Source organism: Tenebrio molitor, chromosome 1 (genome assembly GCF_963966145.1).
Source record: "Tenebrio molitor chromosome 1, icTenMoli1.1, whole genome shotgun sequence".
Taxonomy (NCBI): domain Eukaryota; kingdom Metazoa; phylum Arthropoda; class Insecta; order Coleoptera; family Tenebrionidae; genus Tenebrio; species Tenebrio molitor.
The window spans coordinates 41,866,837-41,890,683 of NC_091046.1; the positions used below are offsets into that span (position 1 = coordinate 41,866,837).

The window sequence follows — 23,847 nt, forward strand, 5'->3', positions numbered from 1 at the left end:
AAACATCCGTACCAGATGGGAAATTCTAATTAATAACTGTTAATTAAAAATTTAAATATAAAACTTCATTGTTAAATTAATGGGTTGTTCTATTTGAGTAATTTACTTATTAACAATCTGATGTAGGTAGTTAATATACGAATTCTAAAAAAAATGTAATTCTTCAATGTTCTCCAATTTTTAAACCAAATTTTAATTCCTCATGTTAATTAATCGGAACACCTTTTTTTATTTGATTAATAATATGGTTTTCATTGAAATAAAGTGCACATTAAATTGACAATGATAAATAACAACTAAAATTAATAGTTGTTTGTATATGAAGGCCGCGAAATCATTCTTTAACGTACGAGAAAAATTGTCGCCGAGGCCCCGCTTGTGGCCGAGTAACACAATCTGGAGGATGTTAAAGGATTTCGCGGCCAAAGTGTCCACAACAATTTTTGTGCAACCGAAAATGTGTAATTATTATAAAATCAACAAGTAAAATTTACTTCACTGTCAATAAATAGTTAAATACATGTCGCTATGGCATAAAAACAAAACTTTTGTAGGAACTCCCCTCTGCACCTCGTATTTTCTGTGGCATAGATTTTGATTGGATAATCCTGTCAACCTATTTAAGCTTTTTTATCCGAATAACCATTTCGTCTATTTTCCAACAAACAAAAACTGAGCGCCGCGTACCCAGCACAGAAGTCGAATCCAACAATTAACAAACAGAAACTTCGCTATTAATTCAATAAAAAATTCATGCATTCCCCCATTTCGTAGTAAACACGCTCTTCGAATGTTGACTCGCTGGCTGCTTTCCGCAGTAAAAACAATTTCATTTCCTGCTGTGTTTACACACTTAAAAGCCTTCCTCCAGACTGAATGCATGAAATTTGGAAATCCATACTTATTGTTGGAAACAAATTTAAGCTCGTCTTCGATCTGCGACTGAATTATGAAACGAGACCTGAATAAGAAATAAAAATTTCATTCGGACGAAACTTGGGCGCCGAACCCATTGGAAAGCTATAGCACAACCGTCACGGTTTGCGATAATGTTGGTCGGAAAAGTGGACGGACTCTTGGTGCGCTCATTAAAGGTAAACACCAGTTCCTATTCTGAAATAAAACCAGTGACACACGACTAGAATTACAGGAATTATTTGAGTGGAAACAGCGAGAGAGCACATAAACAGCCCCACAGCGAACTTAATCTGAATAGCAAATACGTCTAAATAACGACAGAGAAGTTAGTTCCACAAACAGAAATCAATACCCAGCCACTATGTAATTTACATGAGGCTTGCTGTTCGTTTCGAGACGATCGTTTTTCAAAATGCTCGTGAGATGTCCTGTGACGATAAGGCACCGGCGAGTTATCACTGTCGTTATGATTTTTTCGGTTCGGCTTTGTTTGGTGGTATCAGATCAGAGCCCGGACCTGGCATTGTCGACAGCCTGTCCACGTACACAACGTTCCAGAAGATTTACGGTTGAAATCTGCAAAAACTGATCGGAACGTCACACACGTAGATAAATACTGTGCACACAAGAAGAGCCGAAGCAACCCCGCCTCCTTCAACTAAATCCGCTTTGAGCAGGAGAATGCAACACAACCAGTACAATTTGCAATCGGAACTGATCAAAAAAAATATCAAAAATAAGAAAAGTGTTGGTGGTTCCAGAGCAGCAACGCTTAGCACCATGGTGCTAGAGATCCGAGATCGCCGCGCCACCTACTCGACTCCGAGTGAACTACTCGGGCCGGCAACACAGACACCAACTGTGAACTAGTTTACCGACACTTGCGAAGACTCTCGTCGGTAGATGGCGACGCTCGCAGAAAAGCTGAATCCTGCTGGCAGGATACGTCAACGCGAGCGGTCATTCTGCAGGTGCGAAGGAAATAAGACAACGAGAACATTTCCAGCATAGTTTAAATTCTCACCGGACAAAGAAGCGTACCGGTCTCGGTTCAGGTTTAAATAGCGTCTTGAATGGAAAAAATCGGATTAATTTATCACCGGGAGATGAATCGCCCTTTCATCGGATCCGTTCAGTCCAATTTGACAGAGTAAACGACCATTAAATTCTATTTATGTGTGATAGCACGCCGTCTTAAGTAGGTTTATTTTCCTGCGTGCAAGAGGTCTTTACACGGACCCACATGAAAATGTTGTAATTATGTTAAGTACACTCACATGTGCACCGTAACAACAAGTAGCAAGTAATAAGCTCCCTCAGGAGTATACACACGTCGCAAGTGATGCGTGCCGTTTCCTGCTGTTCGCTGTAATTACTTCCACGACACTTGTAAAGTAAAATATCGTCCGGCGATAGTTGAGCCGACGTCGTAACAAACAAGGGACGCAATTCTTTTTTTAACGGTTGTAAATTTAGCCGACCACTTGGTCGTCTTTCGAACGCACGTTTTCACAACAGAAAGACGAAATTTTAATGTCTGACGTAATTATGTCGGGAGCGTGCCGTGGGCGAATCCAATTAAAACAAAAAGCTCACCGGCGACGAACCCGGAATTTTTTTTTTGTTTGAAAAATTAATTTAAACATTTCATGTGAGGAGGTGAACGTTGGCCACGTACACCCACCCTGGAAAGTTACAATGGCTCATTATCATACCCCACTCTGTATTAAAACGATGCATTAAAATTGATAAATGTCGGGAGAGTGATCGTTAGGATCCTTGGTTACATCTTTAATAGAGGTCAATTGGTCTAAGAAATGCGGTAGAAGGTTTTCAAGTGTAATTCTTGAAAAACCAACTGGAACCGTTAAAAGTTTATTATAAACTTGAAACATCGACTCGTGTCCGACCACCAAACTCTCAATTAATTTCTTATCAGGATTACAAAACTCAAAACTGTATTGTCGATTTTTTATTTAACTGCAACAATCAACTTTTATCAGTGTGAAAATGGATTTCGAGCACGTAGGATTTCAATTTGATTTTTTTCGCCTATTATTGTGCAAAATTTTATGGACTGCATTCGTAGCGTTGGCACATTTTTGTCGAGAAAGTCTTACCGCAAACCGCTAAAAAAATAAACACTGTTTTTACATGTACACGTTTCTAGCTGTGACAAAATTTTTCCAGTAAATCCTCCGTGTTAGAATTGGTACGCAGCACAAAAAAAAATTGTTAGCCTGTGTTAAAACTGATATTTTCCAGTGTTTTACCTCATCTGTGAGAAACTGAACTGAAAAAAATCACCTATACTCTCTTCATTTGACCCTGACGGCCCGAGATGTACAACCATAAAGATCAGTAAAGCGCCAAGGCTGTCATATACGTTCTGTTTTGCATTGTAAAATGTATCTAAAAAATATTTTGCCATACGGATAATTTTTCTGTTAATTCATTCTTATTGAAGAGTTATGTGAACCCTCAGGTTTCTAGATATTGGAATATTCAAACCGTTATTCACAACGTGCGGTACTACCAAAATTCAAGTTTAACTATACTACACTAGGCTGTAAAAACGCAAAATCCCGCTTTGTTGATTTTGTGAATCGTATAACTTAAGCCATCTGAGTCACATAAAAACACTATTGCATGATGTATTTTTTTTTATTTGCCTCGGCTATAATATCTAACGATTTGTAAAAAAACGAAAACATCAATGTAATCCAGTTAAATAAAAACCTTGATCCAATCTAATCTAGAATCTACTTAAAATTATGTGTCATCTTTTTACATCCAGGAAATATTATCTATGTTCAGCATAAACTTTTAAAACCAGTTCGACTTTTGAATTTTATTTTTTATTGTTGTGAATGCGAATTACCGTGCATATCTTTAAAAAAAGTGATATTGTAGCTAGGTCCATCAGAAGAGTCTCCTGATAGTGATAGAAAGTTTTGAGTGATGTTAATCACCTTCCTGGTCGTATTTAGCAATCCTAAGAATTCACTACCACCACCACCAAGATAAAAAAAATCTGACTGAAAGGGAATCAATGGAATTTAATACATACAATGCGTCCGTAAAGTTCGGAATAAATTCGATAAAACTGTAAGTATTCATTTCTGAGAAAAATCCTTGAACAGGTCAACTTTGCTTTTAAAAAATGCATATTGTTCAGTACTTTGCTTATATTGACAGCTTTTCATCTCCTAATTATGACGTAATTAATTATTTTTTTAAATGACAACCCTCATTTTTTTCTTATTTTTCTGGTACGCCTTCGTACTAGCTAAACGATCAATGAAAAAAAATGACATCTTACTTAACAATTTTTTTGAGAAAATGACAAATTTTACCTCAAAAAAATTAATTTAATTTTTAACTTTAATTTTTTTTTCAATAGATTTAGTTACAACGGAAGGTTTATTTTAATAGACCAAGCAATTTAGAACGATTTGCGGTAGAGAATTTGCACTGAAACGGAACAAATAAGCGCTGACATTATTGAGCGCAGTGTACAAAATGTCGGTGAGTGCCAAATAGTTTGCGGGAGGCAATTTCAACATTTGCGTTAAATTTTATTATTAACCTGAGATGTTTGTTTGATTTTGTTTCAAGTCAATTAAAATTTTTACATTAAAAATTAAGTTAAATTTTTTAAGTAAAATTTGTCATTTTCTCAAAAAAATTGTTATGTAAGGGTATCAATTTTTTTCATTAGTCGTTTAAATACTAAGAAGATCTACCAGAAAAAGATGAAAAAAGTGTGGGTTGTCATTTAAAAAAAAATGATGACGTCATTATTAGGAGACGACAAGCTGTCAACTTAAATAACGTACTGTATAACATGCACTTTTTAAAAACAAAGTTGACCTCTTCGAGGATTTTTCTCAGAAATTAATACTTACAATTTTATGGAATTTATTCCGAACTTTACGGACGCATTGTATAAGATTTTTAGTTGTTCCTTTACATAAGAAATGCTATTGCACATTCTAAAGAAAACTAATATCTACGCTGATCAGAAACTCTACAAAACCTCAATGCGTCTGCTGGAGAAAAACTGTACAAAAACAAAAACCATACGGATACTTTACAACAGACTACAATCCAATTCCGTAAGATTGCAATAATTGATCAGCTATTGTAACGAGTGTTCAAATGAAAAGTTCATCAAGTTGGCTATGACTTTTTGATGAAAGAAGAAGCCTTAAAAGGGATGATGTCTTCTTTGACAGATGTCAGTTGTATTTTGCGAGTTGTCTTTTTGAGTTGAGTTTCGTTTTCTGTGGAATTTAACTTTAAATTTAATTTCAGATTAATTAATGCACCAAAAATATCTATCCAACAATTGAGTCAGCAGTGCATGAATTGAAGCCAGCAGATTATCCAAGAACATCTGTGCAATTGCCTCGTCGACAACGTAGACAATAATGTCTTGGTGTGTATTTAATGCTTTCAACATAAAAAAAAATTACGGATTACGCATCGCTGCGACTTTCGTCAAATTAAGATTTGTATTTGTATTTTGTATTCACTGTTACCAGAGACATGTTCTGGTCTAATTATACACATTTTTGATAACCTGGTACTCACATTACAGATAAAATAAATGTAGTCGAAAATGTCACTTCTTAACGTGGTCCTAACCTAACTTTTGCCAGACATACTCACAATGTTGTGAAAAATTCAAAGGCTAGTTGAACTTTTCAACTGAACACTCAATACTTTATTTAATAACAATTCGATCTTTTTTGGACTAACCATCGAAGTACGTCGCGAAGTTGTCAGTCCAAAAACAGAGCAGACCTCATCAAATCTTAGAGAATACATTTTTATCAAAAAATGTCTATGAAGAAGTTACGGACTTTAACAAATCAATTTCAATTATTACAATAACTTCTTTGATGAGCAGGTGAGGAGCTTTGTTGCCATTTCATTGTTGTAGTTTTTTAAAACGACGCATTTCCCACAAAAACAACTAATCATTATCGGTCGTCCGTCGTCTGAACGTCCCCTTACCCAGCCCCTTTTTGTTTCGACCGTTCGCCAATTAGAACACAACAACTTTTATCAAAAACTCCTCCGTCGACATCGTCACTCCATTAACAACCAACACACTAGCGACCCAATTTTCTTTTATCTCAACAAAACTCGTTAAAATTTTGTCGAATTCCTTGTTTACAACATTCGAATAAGTCGCACATAAATAAAACAAAAATTCCAACTAAAGTCGTCCCAAAACATCCTAAAAAAGATATCAATTCGTTCGTACATTTTATGACGTATTTATTGCGTTCCGCTATTTATTTTATTTCGCCTAGATAAATATGCGTATTAGTAAACCTGTTATCAACATTGTTTAGACCTGCATGTTTCCCTAGTTACGACCACACATTCAATTTCCACGATATTACACATTACCATTGCGTTTTCGCAAAATTACATTGAAAGAGCCAACTATGTCAAATCATACTCGACTGGACATGTTATTACTTTGGTGATGTGTCATATACTCAGAATATAAACACACTAAAAGTACCAAACATTTAAGAGATGGCTCCTCGTTAAAATAAAAATAAAAAAATATTTATATACATAAAATATAATTCCTCCCAAATAAATTTTCGTGACCAATCCGCAGCAGCTCAATCTACATTGTCTGCTCGAATCTAGTTAGGAAACGAGACAATAAAAGATAATAGAACAACAACGAAAGAAACACGAGTTCACGATAAACAATTTAATCTTAATGGCACTTGTAACAGCTTAGAAATAACATTTGACATGTTAACAATATTTTGAGCTACTTCCTACTGGTGTTGCCTCACACTTGAAGCAACTTAACCCCTACTCCTAGTCGACTTAAACAATTTACGAGTTTCGATAACAACAACATTATGCATCAATTGAGTAAATAATTGTGCTTTCGTAATTCGGCAGACAATTAGATTAACTGCGCGAACGCTAAAAATTCGCGAGCATGCTGCTAATTAAATGCTTCGCAAATTTGATTATTTCATTAGCTAAAATCGCGCCATTAATTAACTAATTAAATCACGTTCGCATCGTGCTCCTGCTGGTACTAATTTCCAGTTAATACAAATTTAATTCACGGATCGAACAAGATGCTTAATTTGCGGTCGAATCAATTAAACCAATATTACACAGTCGCGGTTTTGGAGAGGACACCATGCAGAACACCGTAACGAGATAAACTCCTCATCAAGGCGAGTCCAGACGAGACAATTTAACTCTGCTAACAACCGAAGACAATTCGAATTAAAACACAAATGCGTCTGATTTGCACCGCTAAATTACAGTTCACTTATTAATTATCATGCAAAACACGAGTCCGTGACACAACAAACTACCGTTCCAGCTTTGTCGGTGGTTGTCGCAAAATTCTTTCACCAACTTCCGCCGGTGCAGTTTCGTCATTACTTCGCCAAATTGTTCCAACGAAAAAATCCCGCGGTATCGCCGCCTCGCGTGCTCCACCAACCCAAAGAATTTATAATTATTTCAACGACCCAACATTTCGTTGTCTCTAGTTGGACGAAGCCAGCCGCCCCGAGCCATTATTTATTGTAATTAGTGTGGTCTAAAACCGGCGGTTTGGAGGTGACACGCACAACAATCCTGGGAACACCTGTTACCCCCTCGTCCTGGTGTAATTGAACGATATTTTTTTCAACCGCCCCCGCCGCCGCCATTCCGCTTTATTAACCTCCGCGACAGGACGACAGATTTCGAGGGTTATTTAATAATAAACGCCGTTTCTGGGATTACGTCTGCGAAAAAACCAATTTCCGTGCGGGAGTCGAGGGGCCACCTGCCGCCGTTAAAACACACCACCCCACCTGGAGCGCGACAATTTTATTTTCGCGGTCGCGTTGGCTACGCCGCAAAAGCAACACTGACTAACGGGGTTTCCCCGAAATTGTCGATTAGTTTCCAATAATAACGCGACTCACAAATGGAGTCGACAGGACAACGAAAACGTCGCTCTCATAAAATCTAATCGTATAAATTGAGCAAAATTATGCTCGAAGCGTGACGTTATCGTGCGGCTGGTGCAATTGACATTTAATCATTTCTATTCTTCTGGTCCCATTACGAATTAGACCAACAATAGCGATGAGCGAGTTGGCGCTCCAATTTATCAACTTTATCCGAGGCGAATCCTCGATTTTCTCTGACGTCTGCACCGCTGCAGAATGTGTTGATTTGTAAAACACGGATTCCGTTTTAGGCGTAGGCAAATGGGTCGCTTTGGACCTCTTCGAGGACCATCCGACAACACTCGACAACAAATCGAAGCTGCAGGAGCTCTTGGGGATGCGAATTCCGATCGAGCAGGAATCGTGCCGCGACTGGCAATAATCTTTCACCTCCGCCAAATCGAATTGTTCTGCACAAATAAGAGTGCACGACGTTATCAACGTGGACGTGGGTGCGACACGTTGGTGGATTGAACAACCTTCGGCGAGAGGCACGAGCCCGGAATAAAACCGATTATCGATCAAGTGGATGTAATTAAAAAATTATGTCGAGGGGGAGCCGGATCGATGGACCGGTCGCTCTTCCCTCAACTATTCAAGAAATTCAACCCTGCACTCGGTTCCGAACTAATTATCGCCGCCGTCTTGTTAACTCGCATGTTTGGGGTCTCTCGGAAACGCAAACACCAAGGGGATTACGCCGGTGAAGGGTTTCTTTTCACAAGATCCCCTTGGTCCTCTTGGAAAATCACGAACGAAATGTTTTCGTCGTCGCGCTTGTTTGCATCGGGAGGTTATCGCCAATAAAGTTCATTAACGAGAAAAGCCCCACACTATCTCCGCTAGGTTTAATAATAGACGAAACCGGAAAAATGGGTGTTTGACGAGATAATTTCTTACAACAGATCCACTGTACGCAGTTTGAACTTTACATTGTGCCAACACGCACGCTTGATTATGCTTATCGATGGGACATCCACGACCGCAACCTCTTCTATTGATCATTTCTGTCATGATGCATCGACTCGAAGAAGACCTCCGCAACTGGCGGAGGATTCTTTTCAGCTGAATCATCCGTTTGATGGTGTAAACCTACCAGTTTTTACGAACGTTACAAGACTCGCGGTCAGAAAAGACAAACAAACAATTCGCTGAAAAATAGTAAGCGCGTAATAATTTCCAACTTCCTGCAGGCGTCTTTCACAGTTGTGGAAAAATGTTGGCCATGTGTAGCGCAAAACAATGCGTAGCAGAATTTAAATCAAAATGGAAAAAATCGTTTCATCGAGAAAATCTCTCTGCCCAACTCAAATGGTCTCGAAGGGACAAAATATTTGCTATTGATTGATCTGTCTGCTCTAGATATTGACACCAACACACCGTTTTCTCCTTTTTCGTATAGAATAACAACTCGTGATTGGTGAAGCCGAACACTGTTCAATTGTTACGCTATTATAGGTGTTGGATTTTCTCATGGGCTATGAGTCATATCTCCGTCTTCTGTCTCTCGTCTATTTGTATGACATATTTGAATTTGAAAGTAATCGATGTTTTCAGTTTTCATTTAGAGATTTTTCACTGGTTTATGGCTCCGCCTTCGCGCAGGTCACAGCCCATGAGAGAATCCAACACCTCTACTTACGATGATTTAACCGTAGTCATGCATCTTCTTGCATATTCATACATAACAACAGAACAGAATTAATTGAAAGCAAGCAAATATTCTACAACAAACAGATACCACCATATCTATGAAATTTTTTCAGAATTTTCAAAACATTTACTTATCAAAACCATGATGATTGTTGTGTTTGTAGTGATAAAGCTATCACAGGTCCTCGATTAGTTCTTATCACTTTCCCAGCAGGTTAATTTTTTAGGAGAACCACTTACGTAGTCGCATCATTTTCTTATCGAATTTTATATTTGAGCTGTTGCGTCAAAAAGCTAGACCACATGTACATAAATGCATAACGATCCGTCACGTCAGATAACGCAATTTAAATCTACCTCGATAAAACGTAAAAATTCCCATATCGTGACATCCAGCCAAGACGAAGAAAGATGAGAACGGGACGGAAAATTTAAGTTTTATTTGGGAAAGACGTAGTTTCACCACGAAACAGTTCGTTCCTATCAACGTGATAACGTCGCGGTCTGCGCCATTGCTTTGATCTACAAAACCGAACAACACAAAAATTATTTCGTTGATTCAAAGTAATAATGACACTTCGTCCTTGATCGAACCACTTAAAAAGAACGAGCATTACACAACCAGTGCAACACAAACAAAACAAACGGAAAGCAACATCAAAAACTGGTGTTATTGAGGACTAATTGATTTTGTCCTAAAAGCTTGCGTGTTAGAAAGCTATCAGTGTAAGACACCGATCGCATCTGGGACACCTTCGTGACAGACCTAGATCCCCAGATTTGTGATTGCGCTATCGGACCTTTTACAACTTGATAACACCACAGTAGACCATAAAAACGCAACGAATAATAATAGGACAAGGGTGATGCATAAATAGAGTCAAAAAGAAAATAACGGCGTGGATTACAAAATGGGAGCAAATTAAAGGGACATAAAATGATGACAAAGCGTGCGTTATTTGACCGTGTCAAGCTTAAACGTCGCTTTTCCATTTTGTAACATGCAATCAGAAAAAGTACTTTAGATCGGATCTGGGATTGCGCATCGTTGCACGTCACATTCGTTAAATGTGGCATTACTCAGAGTACTCGTATCCAGGGCCCAACTTGTGTTAATTATTTATCCTCCTTTGTTCAGATAGTGTTATCAACGCACTAAACAAACAAAAAGATGTGACTCGATTCACGTGTAGTGCGGCGCACTTCCAGACGAAGAAACAATTTGTGCCGTTGCGATCTTTGTAATGACCCCGAGTCTCGACATTTACAAAACGGAAAAAAAATTAATGGAGAGATAATAAAGCGAATCGAATCGAACGGGCAATTTGATGTTGGTCGAGATTACCTCAGCGACAGAATCCGCTAAAAGCCTCCTGAAATGATCTGGCAATGGCAACACAATGCGACTTCTCAAAAATCGATCGTAAAATTAGCAGTCGCCGAGCAAATTCATCAAAAAGATAAGTAAGTACGTTTGATTGTTCCACGTACGCTGCAGATAAATTTTTTTCTGGGAACCGCAGGACGCCAGGAAAAAAAACCCTCACCACTAACTCTTATCTCCTTATCGCCCAACAATGCGTTTGACTGTTTGATTTAGGTTAATCTCGGCGAGAAAGTACAACTCCGTGAAGAGTTCGGTGTGCCGTTTCGGACACTCCGACGTTCCCATTTTTTCCGGCAAGATGCGAACCATTCGGTGGCCACAAATATCGCTGGATGCAATCCAATTTTCGAATCGCCGAACACAATCCCGGCGAATCCCGCATGACGAACGCGGCCGCTTAAAAAGCATTTTATTCGTGAAACGGCCCAACAATTGTTTATTCCGGCGATTCGATCCGGAGCTCCGGTTGCGGCGGCTTTCATCTCGCAATAACTTGTTTACGGAGACGCTTATTTATTTTTTCCCGGGGAGGAGCTCAAAGGGATGAGGATGAGGGGCCCCGGAGCGGCGACGTTAACCGTAATCCAATCATATTTGTAAAGAGAGTGGAAATTATGAAGCGGCGCTCTCTGCTGTACCTGACGCGGTCCCGGGGCGATAATTAACACCAATTTATGTGAATCTTATCTCCAGGTGGGGCCGCACCACCAGACGATCGATTGATTAACGAACCGTCAAGATTATCGATTCGGTCTTGAGGAAGCGATATCGATCATCCGCGAAATTGGAGGCGCAAGTTTCGTGGTCACAGTCTGTGCTGATGGGCCGCACGCACCCAACACTCCCTGGGTCTCCGAAGGGCAATTAACGGGACCCTAGACTGCGAAATCTTATCGAACAGATTCCAATCGGGATAATCTGACCTTGACGCTGCAACGCATTCCCGTTTCATTTTCATTTACAATTACTGCTGTAAAACCCGTACGAACTTTTTCAAAATCTCATCATCAGCAGAATGCATTTCAGTTTTTGCCTCGCTCCTCTTCTGCGCCATCAATTCTGATTTATTCCCATTGAAAATGGAAAAAATCTAGCCGGGACAAAAACGGCAAATGAGGCATCGACCCGGCAGACAACTTGTCTTTACCACTGGCGACGTTATTTATGTGCATGCAATAAATCATAATAAAGTAAATCTTAAGCTCGTCCTGCGGATCGAGACTTGCATTTTTAATGCACTACGTGACGAGCTAAAGTGGTGCTGACAATAATAATTGACATTGTCCGGTGGAGGACAATTCCTCGACGGTCTTCACGAAATCCTCCGCTCCAGTCGATAAACTCACGCCGATGACTCAGATAATGAATAATGAGTTCGATGATGTGACCGTTTTATGGTAATGAAAAATTCGACTGACACGAGCTGACTGAAGCCACTGAAAGTGTCGTCACGTGTTTCGGAACTGAGCCTCGTTGTTCAAATTCGACGCCGCTTTACGCAGGAAAAACGCGCTGGCGAGACCTGACCCGGCCCAACAAGGCAGCGCGACTTCCTGTTTTCCACTAAATAAATCGTTTACGCCAAAGGATGTGTTCAACCACAGAGATGGACTGATACGCAAGGATCAGGTTCGTTGGACTGGAGTCGCGGTCGATCTCCAGCGCAAATCGTCGATTTTAATTTGCGTCGCTCTATTAGCGCCGTCCTTCCGACGCTAGTCTGCTGTGACGGAAGACGTCTTCGGCGCAAAACCGCTTCCTCTCGCCGATCGACAATTATTTCCAAAGGATTCACGAATCACTTCTTGTTTCCTGTACGTTCTTTAGATAATGATGTTTGAAACAATACGATCGATTCTGTTTGCAGAACGGGGCCCCAGGAAAGGAATTACGATAACGTTATTAATCTTTTCTGGAAATTAGAGCGTTTGTGACGATTGTCTGTCGACAGTTCTACAACAAAGACTCGAAATTCAAACAATGGAGCAAAAATTGTACATTCAAAGCGCAAGAAAGTAACTGGCGGGACGCAGCCTTGGCTGACTCACGTCTAATTCATGCGATTTATAGAAATTTCATAGATCACGGAATCGTGATGGTGGGATCGGGGAGGCGTCCGTTTCTTTTGGAGGGCCTTAAATGGGACTTAATTTCCGGAATCGAATTAGCAGACCCCACGTCGCCCAATTTAATCTCGACATTATCAATATTGATTCGGAGCGACGTATCAGTCGGTGGTGAGTAAATAGCGGTCTTTTTCTGCAGAAAACGGTTACGTTCGTGGTGCTGGTGATGACTCACGGGCTAAAAAACAGGTAGTCAATTAAACAGTTCACAATGCTGCTCGCAACTCCGAGGCTTTGATAATGATGTAATATAATTGCGGTAAAAATTGAGTGTTTGTATAACGACCCGAATGTAGATAACCAATTTGAACGGAAAAATGCAGGTGTGGTCCCCTAATAATTTACGGGGAAAAATGGCAACTGGAGAGGAGCCTCGCAGGCGGGGGCCGAGTGGGTTTGCCTTTTTTAATTCAGGTTTATCTCCCCTGAAAAATTTATGTCAAACCTGATTCTCCACCAGTGCCAGTGTGATGGTAAACAAAGTGTACCACACGAAGTGGCACAGCTCCGCTTCTCTAATTGACACGCCGCCGGTGCGGTCACTTAAAATTTCGCCAAATTTCCACAGAATGTGGTTATTGATTGAGATGTAAGACTGTTTCAGATAGGGCCCAAAAAGCTTACCTTCGGACAGTTCTAAATCTAGTTCGGCTAGTTTCTCCCGCACATCCTCCGGCAGTTTGGAAACGTCCACGTTGAGGTCCCCCATGTCTTTAAAAAACTAACTTTTCACATGTAAACAATACAAAAAACACTCTTTCGTTACACCGCACTTGCCATTGCCTCACGATTCTTCTACCATTTTAGAAATTTTGATAGGTCGATAAAACAGGCGGCGATTTGTGTTACGTCAAATTGACAGCTGCAGCTGCAGCGGGGTTTGTCACACCGATAACACTCCAGTGAATATTTTATTTTCTGTTGTGCGCCATTACTGAACTGAATTATTAAATCTAGATCAAGGTCCGGCACTATCTCGATTATTTCGGGATAATGTGCGCTGGAGTTGGATCGCAATCGGAGCGGTTCAACCCGTCACTGCTAGATGGCGCGCGGGTTGATCTGTCAGCGGCACGTTGTTTTGACATTTGATTTATTAATTGTTTGACAATTCTATTTTAACAGGTCCGGTGTCAAGTTCTTGCTGTTTTTTCACCTTTTTATTTTTAACATGAAAAAATTACGTTAAGAAATTGGAATTACTTCCAATGAATCACACACGTTTTGTTCTACACGATAGTTATTGTAAAAAATCGTTTTGTCAATTGGACAGTGTTGTCAAAGACAGCCATCGCTGCTGTCAAAGATTTGGAACAGGATTTATTTTTTAAATAAAACAATGTAACAAATAATAAATTAATCATTAAAGGTTTTCGAATCTTTCAGTTTAACACTTGCTCTCAAAAAAAAAGAATTAGGTACTATTGCGGGCAAAAAAAGTGGGACATCAATGTCATTGTCTTGACTTTTAATGTGAAATAGAGATATTTTCATATTTGATGGCGAAAACAAAAGACTGAGAAATGTCACAAATTTGTATTGTCAGTGTCAAATTTCTCAAAGACGTTCGTGATTTCGACAGAAATACAGCAAATTGGCAATAAGAAAGTTATTCATCGTCGAACTAGAGAAATAATTTGTAATACGTTTGCTTATATGAGAATAACTTTTCCTTTTGAAGCACTGACAAAAATTGGTTTCTCTAGAATTTGTTTTTTCAATCTATTTAGCGAAAATTTAAATTTACCTAGACATTCCTTTTTACGGCGTTTATGAGAAATTTGACACGGACAATACATGTTTGTGACATTTCTCAGTCTTTTGTTTCCGCCACCAAATATGAAAATACCTTATCTGATTCTAACCCTACTTTGAATTGTCATTAAGTATTGGAGATTGTAGGAAACAAGTGTAGAAAGTAAGTAAGCACGTAGTGAATATTTATTTAATGCAAAGTCCCAATCAAAATCTACCTTTATCAAAAGAATAGGGCATTTGGAAAAGGAAAATAGGAGTATAAAATTAAATTTTAAACTGTCAGCTAGAATAGTGTCAAATTTCTATGACAATAATCAAAGGCAAAATGACAATAAAGCTTGAACTACATTGAATTTTTCAAAACTGACAGAAGTTTGATGTCCCACTTTTTTTGCTCGCAATAGTACTTAATTAAATTAATAAACGCTGATTTATAAAGAATAAAATGCTGCGCTTTTTGAAACAATTTACAAATCGTAAAACTACAAACCAAATTTATTGCCATTTAAAACGTAGACTCATTAGATGATCTAATAGATATTTATGCATTAAGGGAGATATGAACATGATTTTTCCCTAAGGTTGACGTGGTTATAATCCGAGGGCCTTTGGCCCGAGGAATTATAAGTCAACCGAGGGGAAAAACATGAATATCTCCCGTGGTGCATACAATATTTTATTTTTTAGTCTCTCTACTTAAAAGTTAAAATTTTATTAAAAATATTGAGCAGGGAAGATTGCCTGAATATGTGGTTGCTATAGTTTCGTTCTCATGAGTTTGTTGTCAACCATGTAGAGGGTGAAAAAATTTGACAAATCCCAAGGGAGATATGAATTGTTTTTCACAATCTGTATCTATGACGAAAAGAAACAATATCGTGTTACTAAAAAATAATAGTATATTATACGCCAAGGTAGAGAAGACATTTTTTTAAGCCGAGGTAGTTTATTCCCCGAGAAGCGAAGCTTTGAGGGGAATAAAGAAGCGAGGCTTAAAATTGTCTTCTCTAGCGTGGTGTATATATTATTTTTTTCACTACTAGATCCGCTAAAACCCTTTCTAATAATAATTATTAATTAAATTTGTCTGTCCGATGCGACGATCCGAGTTCTCATTTTTCAACGGTTGCTATGAAAATTGAAAATCGTCTGTCTACGTTAACCAATAAAATCAAAGAAAATCTTTCGTTGCTAGGTGACGGCTGTTAATTATTGTTAATTATTATTAACCAAGGAAGAGAAATTCTACTTCTGGGGTCGGTTCGAGAGTCAATAATGACGCCTTCTGAGACTAGTAGTGAAAAAAAGATATTATAAAGCTACTGGAATTACTGGAAATCACTTGGAAGAGCAATGCCAACTCTCAAAAGATAATTGTATTTTTGTCTTTTATCCTAAATTTTCATTTTAAAATATCGTGAACATCTACTGTAGTAATCCCGACTCCTGAGAACCAATTGCAGTACAGTTAATCTTCAAAATTTCATCTCTGTTTCTCCTAAGACGCTCCAGTTCATTTTTTAATCTATTCGCTTCTTCAATCAACAAAATCGTGCGTCTGAATTTCTCAATTTCATCTTCCACTTTATCTAATTCTTTGTCATCGGCGGGGACAGCATCGAGCAGTAAACTGTACTCTTTGATCAATATTCTTCTCTTCCTGATTTCCTCCAAATATTTTCTCTTAAATAATAAGTCATTTGTCACTCTCCAAAATTGTCAACAAAACTTACGTCATTTTTAGTGTCACCCAGCAATTTCTTTTCTTCCTCTGTAAAGTCCATCGATTGAAATCTTTTCATCAACTCTTCGAGTTGTTGTTTTATGGATGCAAGAAGTCTCCTCGACTCGTCATTTACCGTGGGAGTAAATTTGTCCATTGGGACAAACGCTTCTCGATACTTTCTCAACGCGTCGTCCATTTGCCTCAAGTCTTCTCGAATCTCTGCAACAGTCTTCATTACTTCTTCCCCTTTTTCTTTCAGCATTTCGTTCCAACTGTTGCGCGAATCTAAAACAAAGAAACGTTATTTTCGTCGACGTTTTCACTTATCCAAACCTTCCAACAGCGCTTTCAACAAATCTGCGTTTTCCTTCAGCCGATTGATGATTCGGTTCATGTTGGTTTCACTTTTACTCAAATAGTCCTCGATCAGATTTGCAGGAAGCTTTATTTTTTCCAAATCATTTTTCACCTTGACCGTCTCTTGAAAATTCTCGCCTAGATCTTTGTTAAGCGCCTTGGCTCTAGTTGTCGCATCGTCAAAAGTTTTTTTCACGCCGACATATTCTTTCGACACCGTATTTAGAAGATTCTGGAACTCTTTATATTTGTCGTTCACTTTTTGACACTTGTTGGACGCATTTTGCGCCAGATTAAATGCGTCCTCAGCCCTACTTCTTTGATTATTCGCCTCGTTTAGTATTTTATTCGCAGCAGAATTATATTCTGAAATGTTGTTGAGTTTTTCGATGATCTCCTCCACAATGCGTTGATCATTTGATGTGTTATTCTGCGCTTCCGTTACTCTTTTGTCCAAGTCTCTCAACTTTTTGTCGATCAATTTGGACTCATTTTTTATCTTGTCCAGTTCTCTCACGTCATTCCTCAATTGTTCTAAATCGACCAGCTTCGGCACTTTTGCCGAAGAAGTAGTCGCGTTGAAAAGATTGATCAGTTCCAAAAGATGACCGTGAGTAGTGTTTACACTGTGATAACACTTGGTGTTACAGTTTGCTTTTGGATCGGCATCGCCTTAAAATTAGTACTTGCTATTTGAAAACTGACGCTTAAAGAACAACTTCTAAACTCACCAGAACTTGACAAAGTGAGAGTCCAAATTAAAAAAATCCAAATGTACGCTTTCATCACCACCTAAGCAATGTGTACTGTTCTATATTTTGGTATCTAATGCTTCTAATCTACTGATAAGAGTTTGATTCATACGAAAATGTCAAGGAAAGAAGAGTGTATCAAAATGAAGGTTTATTATTCCAAATTATACACAATATTTACAAAAATGAATTGAGTATACTTAACATTTGCATAGAACACAAGATATGGCAGTGGTAAAACACTGTAAAGATTTTTTATACACTAAGTAATAAAAGTATCTCTAAGAATTAATTGTGATTGAATCTTTGGTATTAAAAACTATGAAAAAATATAATATGTAGCTAAAATAATCTAATAAGGGGTATAATAAGAGATTAGGGTTCAAGTTCGACCCGCTTGAAACAGCCATCGGGGAGAGCCTTCGCGATCCTCTCCACACTGTCCACCTCCTTCTGGAGCTCGTCAATCTGCATCTTGTAATTGATGATCAAGTCACTCTGCGACTTCTGTTGTTGCCTCAGCTCGTTCAGTTTCTCGTCCAGCTTGGCCTCGATGATCCTCTCTTCGGCCTTCCGCAGCTCCGCTTCCAGCATGTCCAGTTGGTTGTCGTCGATTTGAGGCAAGTTCGCCAGTTCGTCCAGAATCCTTTGCACGTCAGCGGTCAACTCGTTGACCTTCTGCGACGCCTCTTCGGTCTCTTTACCAGCACGCCCAACCTAAAACCGCCACTTGAACCTGTCCCGCTTGCTCCCACCGATACTCACCTTGTCTTTGGCTTGGTGTATCAGAGTGTCGTTCGATTTGGTCTCGTGCAAAAGCGTCTTCAAGGAAGCCTCCGTGGCCTCCACCCGTCCGGCCATCAAGTCGGCCTCCCCGTTCAGGTTTGTCGCGTTCTTGTACAACAGATCGGCGTCGTTTTTGATGTTCTCGGCGTTGGACGACGCGTTTTTGGCGAGTTCCTCCGCTTGCAGGGCTTTCTGCAGGGCCTCGTCGGCGTTGCGTTTGGCCTCTCCGAGAGTACCTCTTGCTTTTGTCGTGTTGTCGAAAGCTTCGAGGATGATGTCTTCGATCTCGCCGATCTCTTGGAGAGCTTTCTCGGAGGCTGATTTGCTGTCTTCCACTTGCTTGTCGAAATCTGCATCAAAAAAATATTCCTAGTACTGTGGTACTCAACGATGGAACAACTTACGTGTCAGCACGTTGTACGTCTCTTTGGTTGTGTTCAAAATGTTGTTGCCCATTTCGACCGCCTTTTCCGCTTGGCTCTTGTACAAGTGGATTTCGAGCAGGACGTCGTTGATGTCCTCTTGCTGGGCCTCGCTGTTCTCGAGCAGATCCCTTCCGACGTAGAGTTGTTCTTGTATCTTGGCCACCAAATCGCGACTCTCCTTTACGATCCGTTCCGTTTCATTTCTCAGCTGTTGGGCCCCGAGTTTCAACTCCGCAGCCTTCTCTTTCAGTTTCGGCATGTCAACTTCTGGGATCACGAGATTGTTCACCTCGTTCAGCAGAACCAAAGCGTTCTTCTTCGCCTCTTCAGCCCGATCGCTGACCTCCTTGGTCCGTTCTTTGGTAAAATTCAGTTTGCTCTCTACGTTATTGAGCTCGACTCGCAGCAGTCTTTCTTCTTCGCTTATATTGTTTTGCTTGGTGATGGCTTTCTTGGCGATCTCGTAGGCTTCGATCGATCTGTTTTTCGCGTCGTCGGCCTTCCGAGTCAGAGCATCGGCGTCTCGGTCCAGCTTATCGGCGATTTCTCGAGCCTCGTGTGCAATTTTTCTCATGTTTTCCGACTGCGTTTCCGCGTTGTTCGCCCTCTCCTGAGCACTCTTCAACGCCCCTCTCACTTGAGTATCCAAATTGTTGAAAGCATCGTTCAACTTGTCATCCGTCTCCTCCAGAACTTGATCCGTGTTGTCGATGCTTTGCTCAGCGGCTGCAGCTTTCTCATTGGCCAAATAAATATTCTCGTCGATCGCAGAGAGAGTCCGGGAGATTTCTTTTTCTCGACTTCTGATGTCGTGGACGTGTTGTATAATGCTGTTTTCCCCTGTAGCATTTTTCACTTTGTCATGGAACACATCAATGTTGGTTTGAAGCTTTTGCAGCTCTCTCGGAAACTGGTCGTCGTCTATGACAGTAGGACGCCTTTCGATCTCGTCGAGAGCATCTCCGAGTCTTGCCAGTTTCTCTTGGTGCTTTTGCGACGCTTCCTGGACCAGATTGTAGCACTCGGGACAATCTACGCAACCCCTCTGCCTGTCGTACTTGTTCTCCTTGCAACGGTCGCACCTGCGGCCCTCCACGTTGTTCAGACAAGGACACTGGCCTGAAACATCACACTGGAGGTCTTTAGACCCGATTTCGTCACAATCGCAGTCTTTGCACCCTTCCGGAGAAAATCCGTACTTCCGAGCTTCGCAATGGTCGCACCTCAACCTGTCAAAATTCAACTGTTTAACACTTCTGCGTGATTAAGTAGCCACAACTCACCCTGTAACTCCTGGTCTACAGAAGCACTGCCCGGAATAGACATCGCAGGTTTGATTGTAAGAACCAATAGAGTTGCAGTTGCAAAACTCGCACCCTTGGCCGCTTCGTATGTTGAAGAAACCGTCTTCGCATTGGTCACAATTTTTTCCAACGACGTGAGGCTTGCAGTAGCAAGAACCTCCGATCCGGTCGCAAGCGAGTGAACCTTCTTTACCGGATTCGGTACCGATGGGGTTGCACTGGCAGGGTTGACAGTCACCCTTCGGCAAAGCCAGAGCGTTTCCGTAATACCCCGGCAAGCACTCCTCGCATTTGGGTCCTCCAGTGTTGTGGATGCACTTCAAGCACTCTCCTGTGGTGGTATTGCAGTTCCCGATACCATTGGGGTCTATATTTAGATTGCAGTCGCACTGCACGCATGGAGTAGCAGGCCCGAACCTCCCACTGGGATCTCCAAAGTACCCATCCGAGCACGAGTCGCACCTGTGTCCTGTGTAACCAGCTGGACACTCCGTACACATGATGATGTCTTCGTCGACTTGAATGCACGCCCCTCCGTTGGGACACCCGCAGGGCTGGCAGTCTTGAGGTGTTCCCCCAAGAGCATTCCCGTAGTACCCTCTGGCGCACAACTCGCAGTTGTCACCAGCGGTGTTGTGTTGACAGATGCATCTCCCGGTCTCCGATTCGCAGATGTCGGCGTGTTTGTTGCAATCACACGGGATGCAAGGCATGAAAGGACCACCCAGAGATGGAGAATGTCTGAATCCTGGCTCGCAGGACTCGCAGAATTGGCCGACGTAGCCGGCGGGGCATGCGCACTGTTCGACCCAAAGAGCCGGTCTGCCTGCGACCCCTTGGGAGGCGGTCTCCAAGCGGACGTCGTCCAAGTAGCCCGTGCCTCGAGGGGCGTAGGTGGCTCTGATTCTGATGGCAGTCAGGTTGCTCAGGATGGACATGAAGGCTCTGGCGGAGAGGCGCGGTTGCCAACCGTAGTTCGGATGTTCGTGCAAGCGGAAGCTGTACTTCTGATTCTAGAAGAAGTTTAGAAATAGTGCTTTGACGCAACTTTTGAAACGTGATCTTACCAGGTTGCTTGGAATCTTGTTTTGCTGGGCGAAAATTGTATTGGTGACGGAAGCGCCCCCTCCTTCCAGGATGATGTCGGTGGCTGTTGGTATTGGTCTGTCGTAGTCGCCAACCCTGAGACTGAACTGCAGGAGATGGTTGTAGGCGGCTCTTTGGTTGCCGAGATACCTCTCGTTCGCCAAAAAGTACACCGCTTCGTCCCCACGCGCTGTGACAGTTATGCTGTGAATCAGCGGAATGTGCTCCACCTCGATGTTCCTCTTGTACTCATCCTCAGCCCTCCACCTCTCCGGACTCTTGGAGAACGCCGACTCGATCAAGTAGCTGGAGTACCCCCTCGCCGACATACACTGCGAAGAGTGTCCGTAGCAGAAGCACGGCGTGCACCCGAACTCGTTCTCCAGATCAAGATTGAAGAACCCAGGTTTGCACTCTCTGCACCTCTTCCCTTCGACGTTCTCCTTGCAGAAGCAGGTGCCGCTGTAGGGGTCGCAGTTGGGCTGGTTGTCGGCCGAGCCCGGTTCCGAGCAGCCGCAGCTCTTGCACCCGCTCACGCTGAAGTCGTAGTGGTTGACGGCGCACCGGTCGCACTTCTCCCCGGTCACTCCGGGCTTGCACTGGCACTTCCCCTCGGAGTTGCACTGCAGGCTCCTGGAGCCGATCTCGTTGCATTCGCACGCGATGCAATAGCCGTCCGCGTGGCTGTAGTACTTCTCGCGGCAGCGTTCGCAGTTCGGCCCATCACGGTTCGCGGTGCAGTCCAAGCAGTGGCCTCCGTGGCCGGTCAGGCGGTACAGCTCTTCGTCGTAGAAGCAGCGATTGGAGAAACCGTTGCAATTGCATTCTGCAAATAAACGAGAGCGTGAGACACCGTAATGGATTTGCAACGAGCAATTCGGCGCAAGATGAACCTTGACCTTTGTGCCCTCGAGGTGTTGAGCACGTAAAGACAAGGAAAAGTCGACGAATGGGGGCCGATTGCACCCTCAAATCCAACTTGGCTCTCAAAGGAAAATAATAATAATAATAATAATAAACTTTGTAAAAGATCAGACTGTGTTAGCCTAAAACCTGTTCTTTCCGACCAACTGTATAACAATTCCCCCCACATCAAAATTGAGGTTATGTCTGTCAGTCTGTCTAACGTAATTGAAATGTCGAACGTAGTCAGTGTTAAAGGTTTCAATGAAATGTAGGTTTATGTAAGTACATTCTTGTATCTAAAGAGTATTTTGTAGAGCATGTACTTTCGTTTAGGTACCTACATTGATGTGGACTTTGGAACACAACGATTTTTTGTAATGAAACACAGTTGTACTTTAAATAATGAAGAAAACATTAATTTTTTCGGGGTTGAGTACATTTTGTCGTTTTAAAGCCATCACATATGATTGCAGACGTCCAACGTAGGTATCTATTTTAGAAAAGTATTTATGGAAATAAACGAGAATTTAGAAAATAGGTATTTAATACGATACGTTGAATATGTTTGAAGCTTTCTCACAAATCGCCTTTTTACTCAATTCAAGGTTGTCACCTTTCAACTCTTCGCAGTACCGAATCAGGGCCATTTTTTCACTCTCTGTGCACTACGAAGGCACCATTTCAAATTTTGTGCGTTAATTTTTCAACGCAAACGCAAATGACAGTTATGCGCAATGACAGCGCCGATGACCTTGCACGGCTTGACGTTGCCAACCTATATTGTGAAATGCACTTTCAATTGCTCACACCAACCTGACAACACTTTGACAGCTGATTTTAAAAAAATGGACAGTAAATAGGTATACAATTTGACATTTCTTCTTTAACTTGTAACTAGGATCGTCCCGACATATTTCTGAAGTTGTTTTGTGTTGTTAGAGCGTCCAGTGATTTGTCTAGGGCTGTGTAGTTCTGGGCGGTAAATCGCGGCTACCATTGCGGCGTGCGGTAACATAATGGAGCAATTTAAGCAAAATCGTCCCAGATAATACGTCTGGGTTAATAAATGGGCGTTCTCGAGACCTTTCGTGTAATGTTTATGACGAGGTTTGAGACAGGTACACGCTCAGTGTCTTGGCGGAATTGAAACATTACTGCGTGGGCCACACGGTCGTGGGAGCGGCTCCAGACGTGATGGGCCATCCTGGGTCCGCCCAAAGAACGCATCCAATAAGTGCTTAACCCATTAACTCACATTAATAATCTATAGAGGCGATAAAGTCGAGAGAAATTCTCAGCGGCGAAGTGAGTTTCGCTTTAAACTCGGCTCGACGGTCGATTAAGGAAACGGTAAAAGATCTGTCGCTGTTATAAATCGGCAGAAGGAAATTGAGTAATAAGAGTTTGTGGTAGAATCGTAACGAAAGCGTCGTCCCTCCGCTAATTATACAGATGTATACATAAATATATCAATGTTTTGAGTCCACTAACAGGTCATCACGCTGCGAGAGTTCGGAAAATGCTCGCGTAAAAAAGGTATCGTGCTGAGCTCATTTATAACAGAGGTGAAGATCTCGAGAACTATCTCAAGACGTGGTGCATGGGATGGTAAGGGAACCGTGTCTACAAATCTCCAAGCACGTGTAGATATATCTCGAT

At 41.3% G+C, this 23,847-nt stretch overlaps 3 protein-coding genes and 1 long non-coding RNA gene across 5 annotated transcripts in view; 1 reads left to right on the forward strand and 3 right to left on the reverse strand.

Moving 5' to 3' along the window:
• DIP2 (disco-interacting protein 2) overlaps positions 1-13,983 on the reverse strand; it is a 142,839-nt gene extending 128,856 nt beyond the window's left edge. The window contains exon 1 of the mRNA XM_069048142.1: positions 13,713-13,983. Coding sequence (XP_068904243.1) covers positions 13,713-13,797 — 85 coding nt within the window. The 5' untranslated portion in view covers positions 13,798-13,983. The remainder of the gene's footprint in view (positions 1-13,712) is intronic.
• LOC138131282 (uncharacterized) lies at positions 3,779-5,548 on the forward strand. The gene is made up of 3 exons (XR_011159751.1): positions 3,779-4,026; positions 4,872-5,158; positions 5,236-5,548. It is a non-coding gene; the product is annotated as an uncharacterized lncRNA (long non-coding RNA).
• A 1,028-nt stretch (positions 13,984-15,011) lies between the features above and the next one.
• On the reverse strand, positions 15,012-17,785 carry LOC138131258 (chromosome partition protein Smc-like). The gene is made up of 4 exons (XM_069048181.1): positions 17,661-17,785; positions 16,906-17,601; positions 16,580-16,857; positions 15,012-16,529 (listed from the first exon to the last, which is right to left on the reverse strand). Exons 1-4 carry the CDS (start codon positions 17,713-17,715, stop codon positions 16,272-16,274), a joined length of 1,287 nt encoding a protein of 428 aa, XP_068904282.1. The 5' UTR covers positions 17,716-17,785; the 3' UTR covers positions 15,012-16,271.
• Positions 17,786-17,817: 32 nt separating this feature from the next.
• LanB2 (laminin subunit gamma-1) overlaps positions 17,818-23,847 on the reverse strand; it is a 71,127-nt gene continuing 65,097 nt past the window's right edge. For both annotated transcript variants that reach the window (XM_069048157.1, XM_069048168.1), the window contains 5 exons: positions 21,264-22,108; positions 20,176-21,209; positions 18,872-20,121; positions 18,447-18,817; positions 17,818-18,398 (listed from right to left, as the gene is read on the reverse strand). In XM_069048157.1, the coding sequence (XP_068904258.1) occupies positions 18,057-18,398; positions 18,447-18,817; positions 18,872-20,121; positions 20,176-21,209; positions 21,264-22,108 (3,842 nt within the window). In that variant the 3' untranslated portion in view covers positions 17,818-18,056. The remainder of the gene's footprint in view (positions 18,399-18,446; positions 18,818-18,871; positions 20,122-20,175; positions 21,210-21,263; positions 22,109-23,847) is intronic.

Excerpts from the sequence above, each read along its gene's own strand:
- LOC138131258 (XM_069048181.1), bottom strand. The coding sequence starts at position 17,715 with ATGAAAGCGTACATTTGGATTTTTTTAATTTGGACTCTCACTTTGTCA. Across the intron at positions 16,858-16,905 it reads GTTGAAAGCGCTGTTGGAAG|ATTCGCGCAACAGTTGGAAC; the intron begins GTTTGGATAAGT and ends TCTTTGTTTTAG. Across the intron at positions 16,530-16,579 it reads TGGGTGACACTAAAAATGAC|AGAAAATATTTGGAGGAAAT; the intron begins GTAAGTTTTGTT and ends TTATTATTTAAG.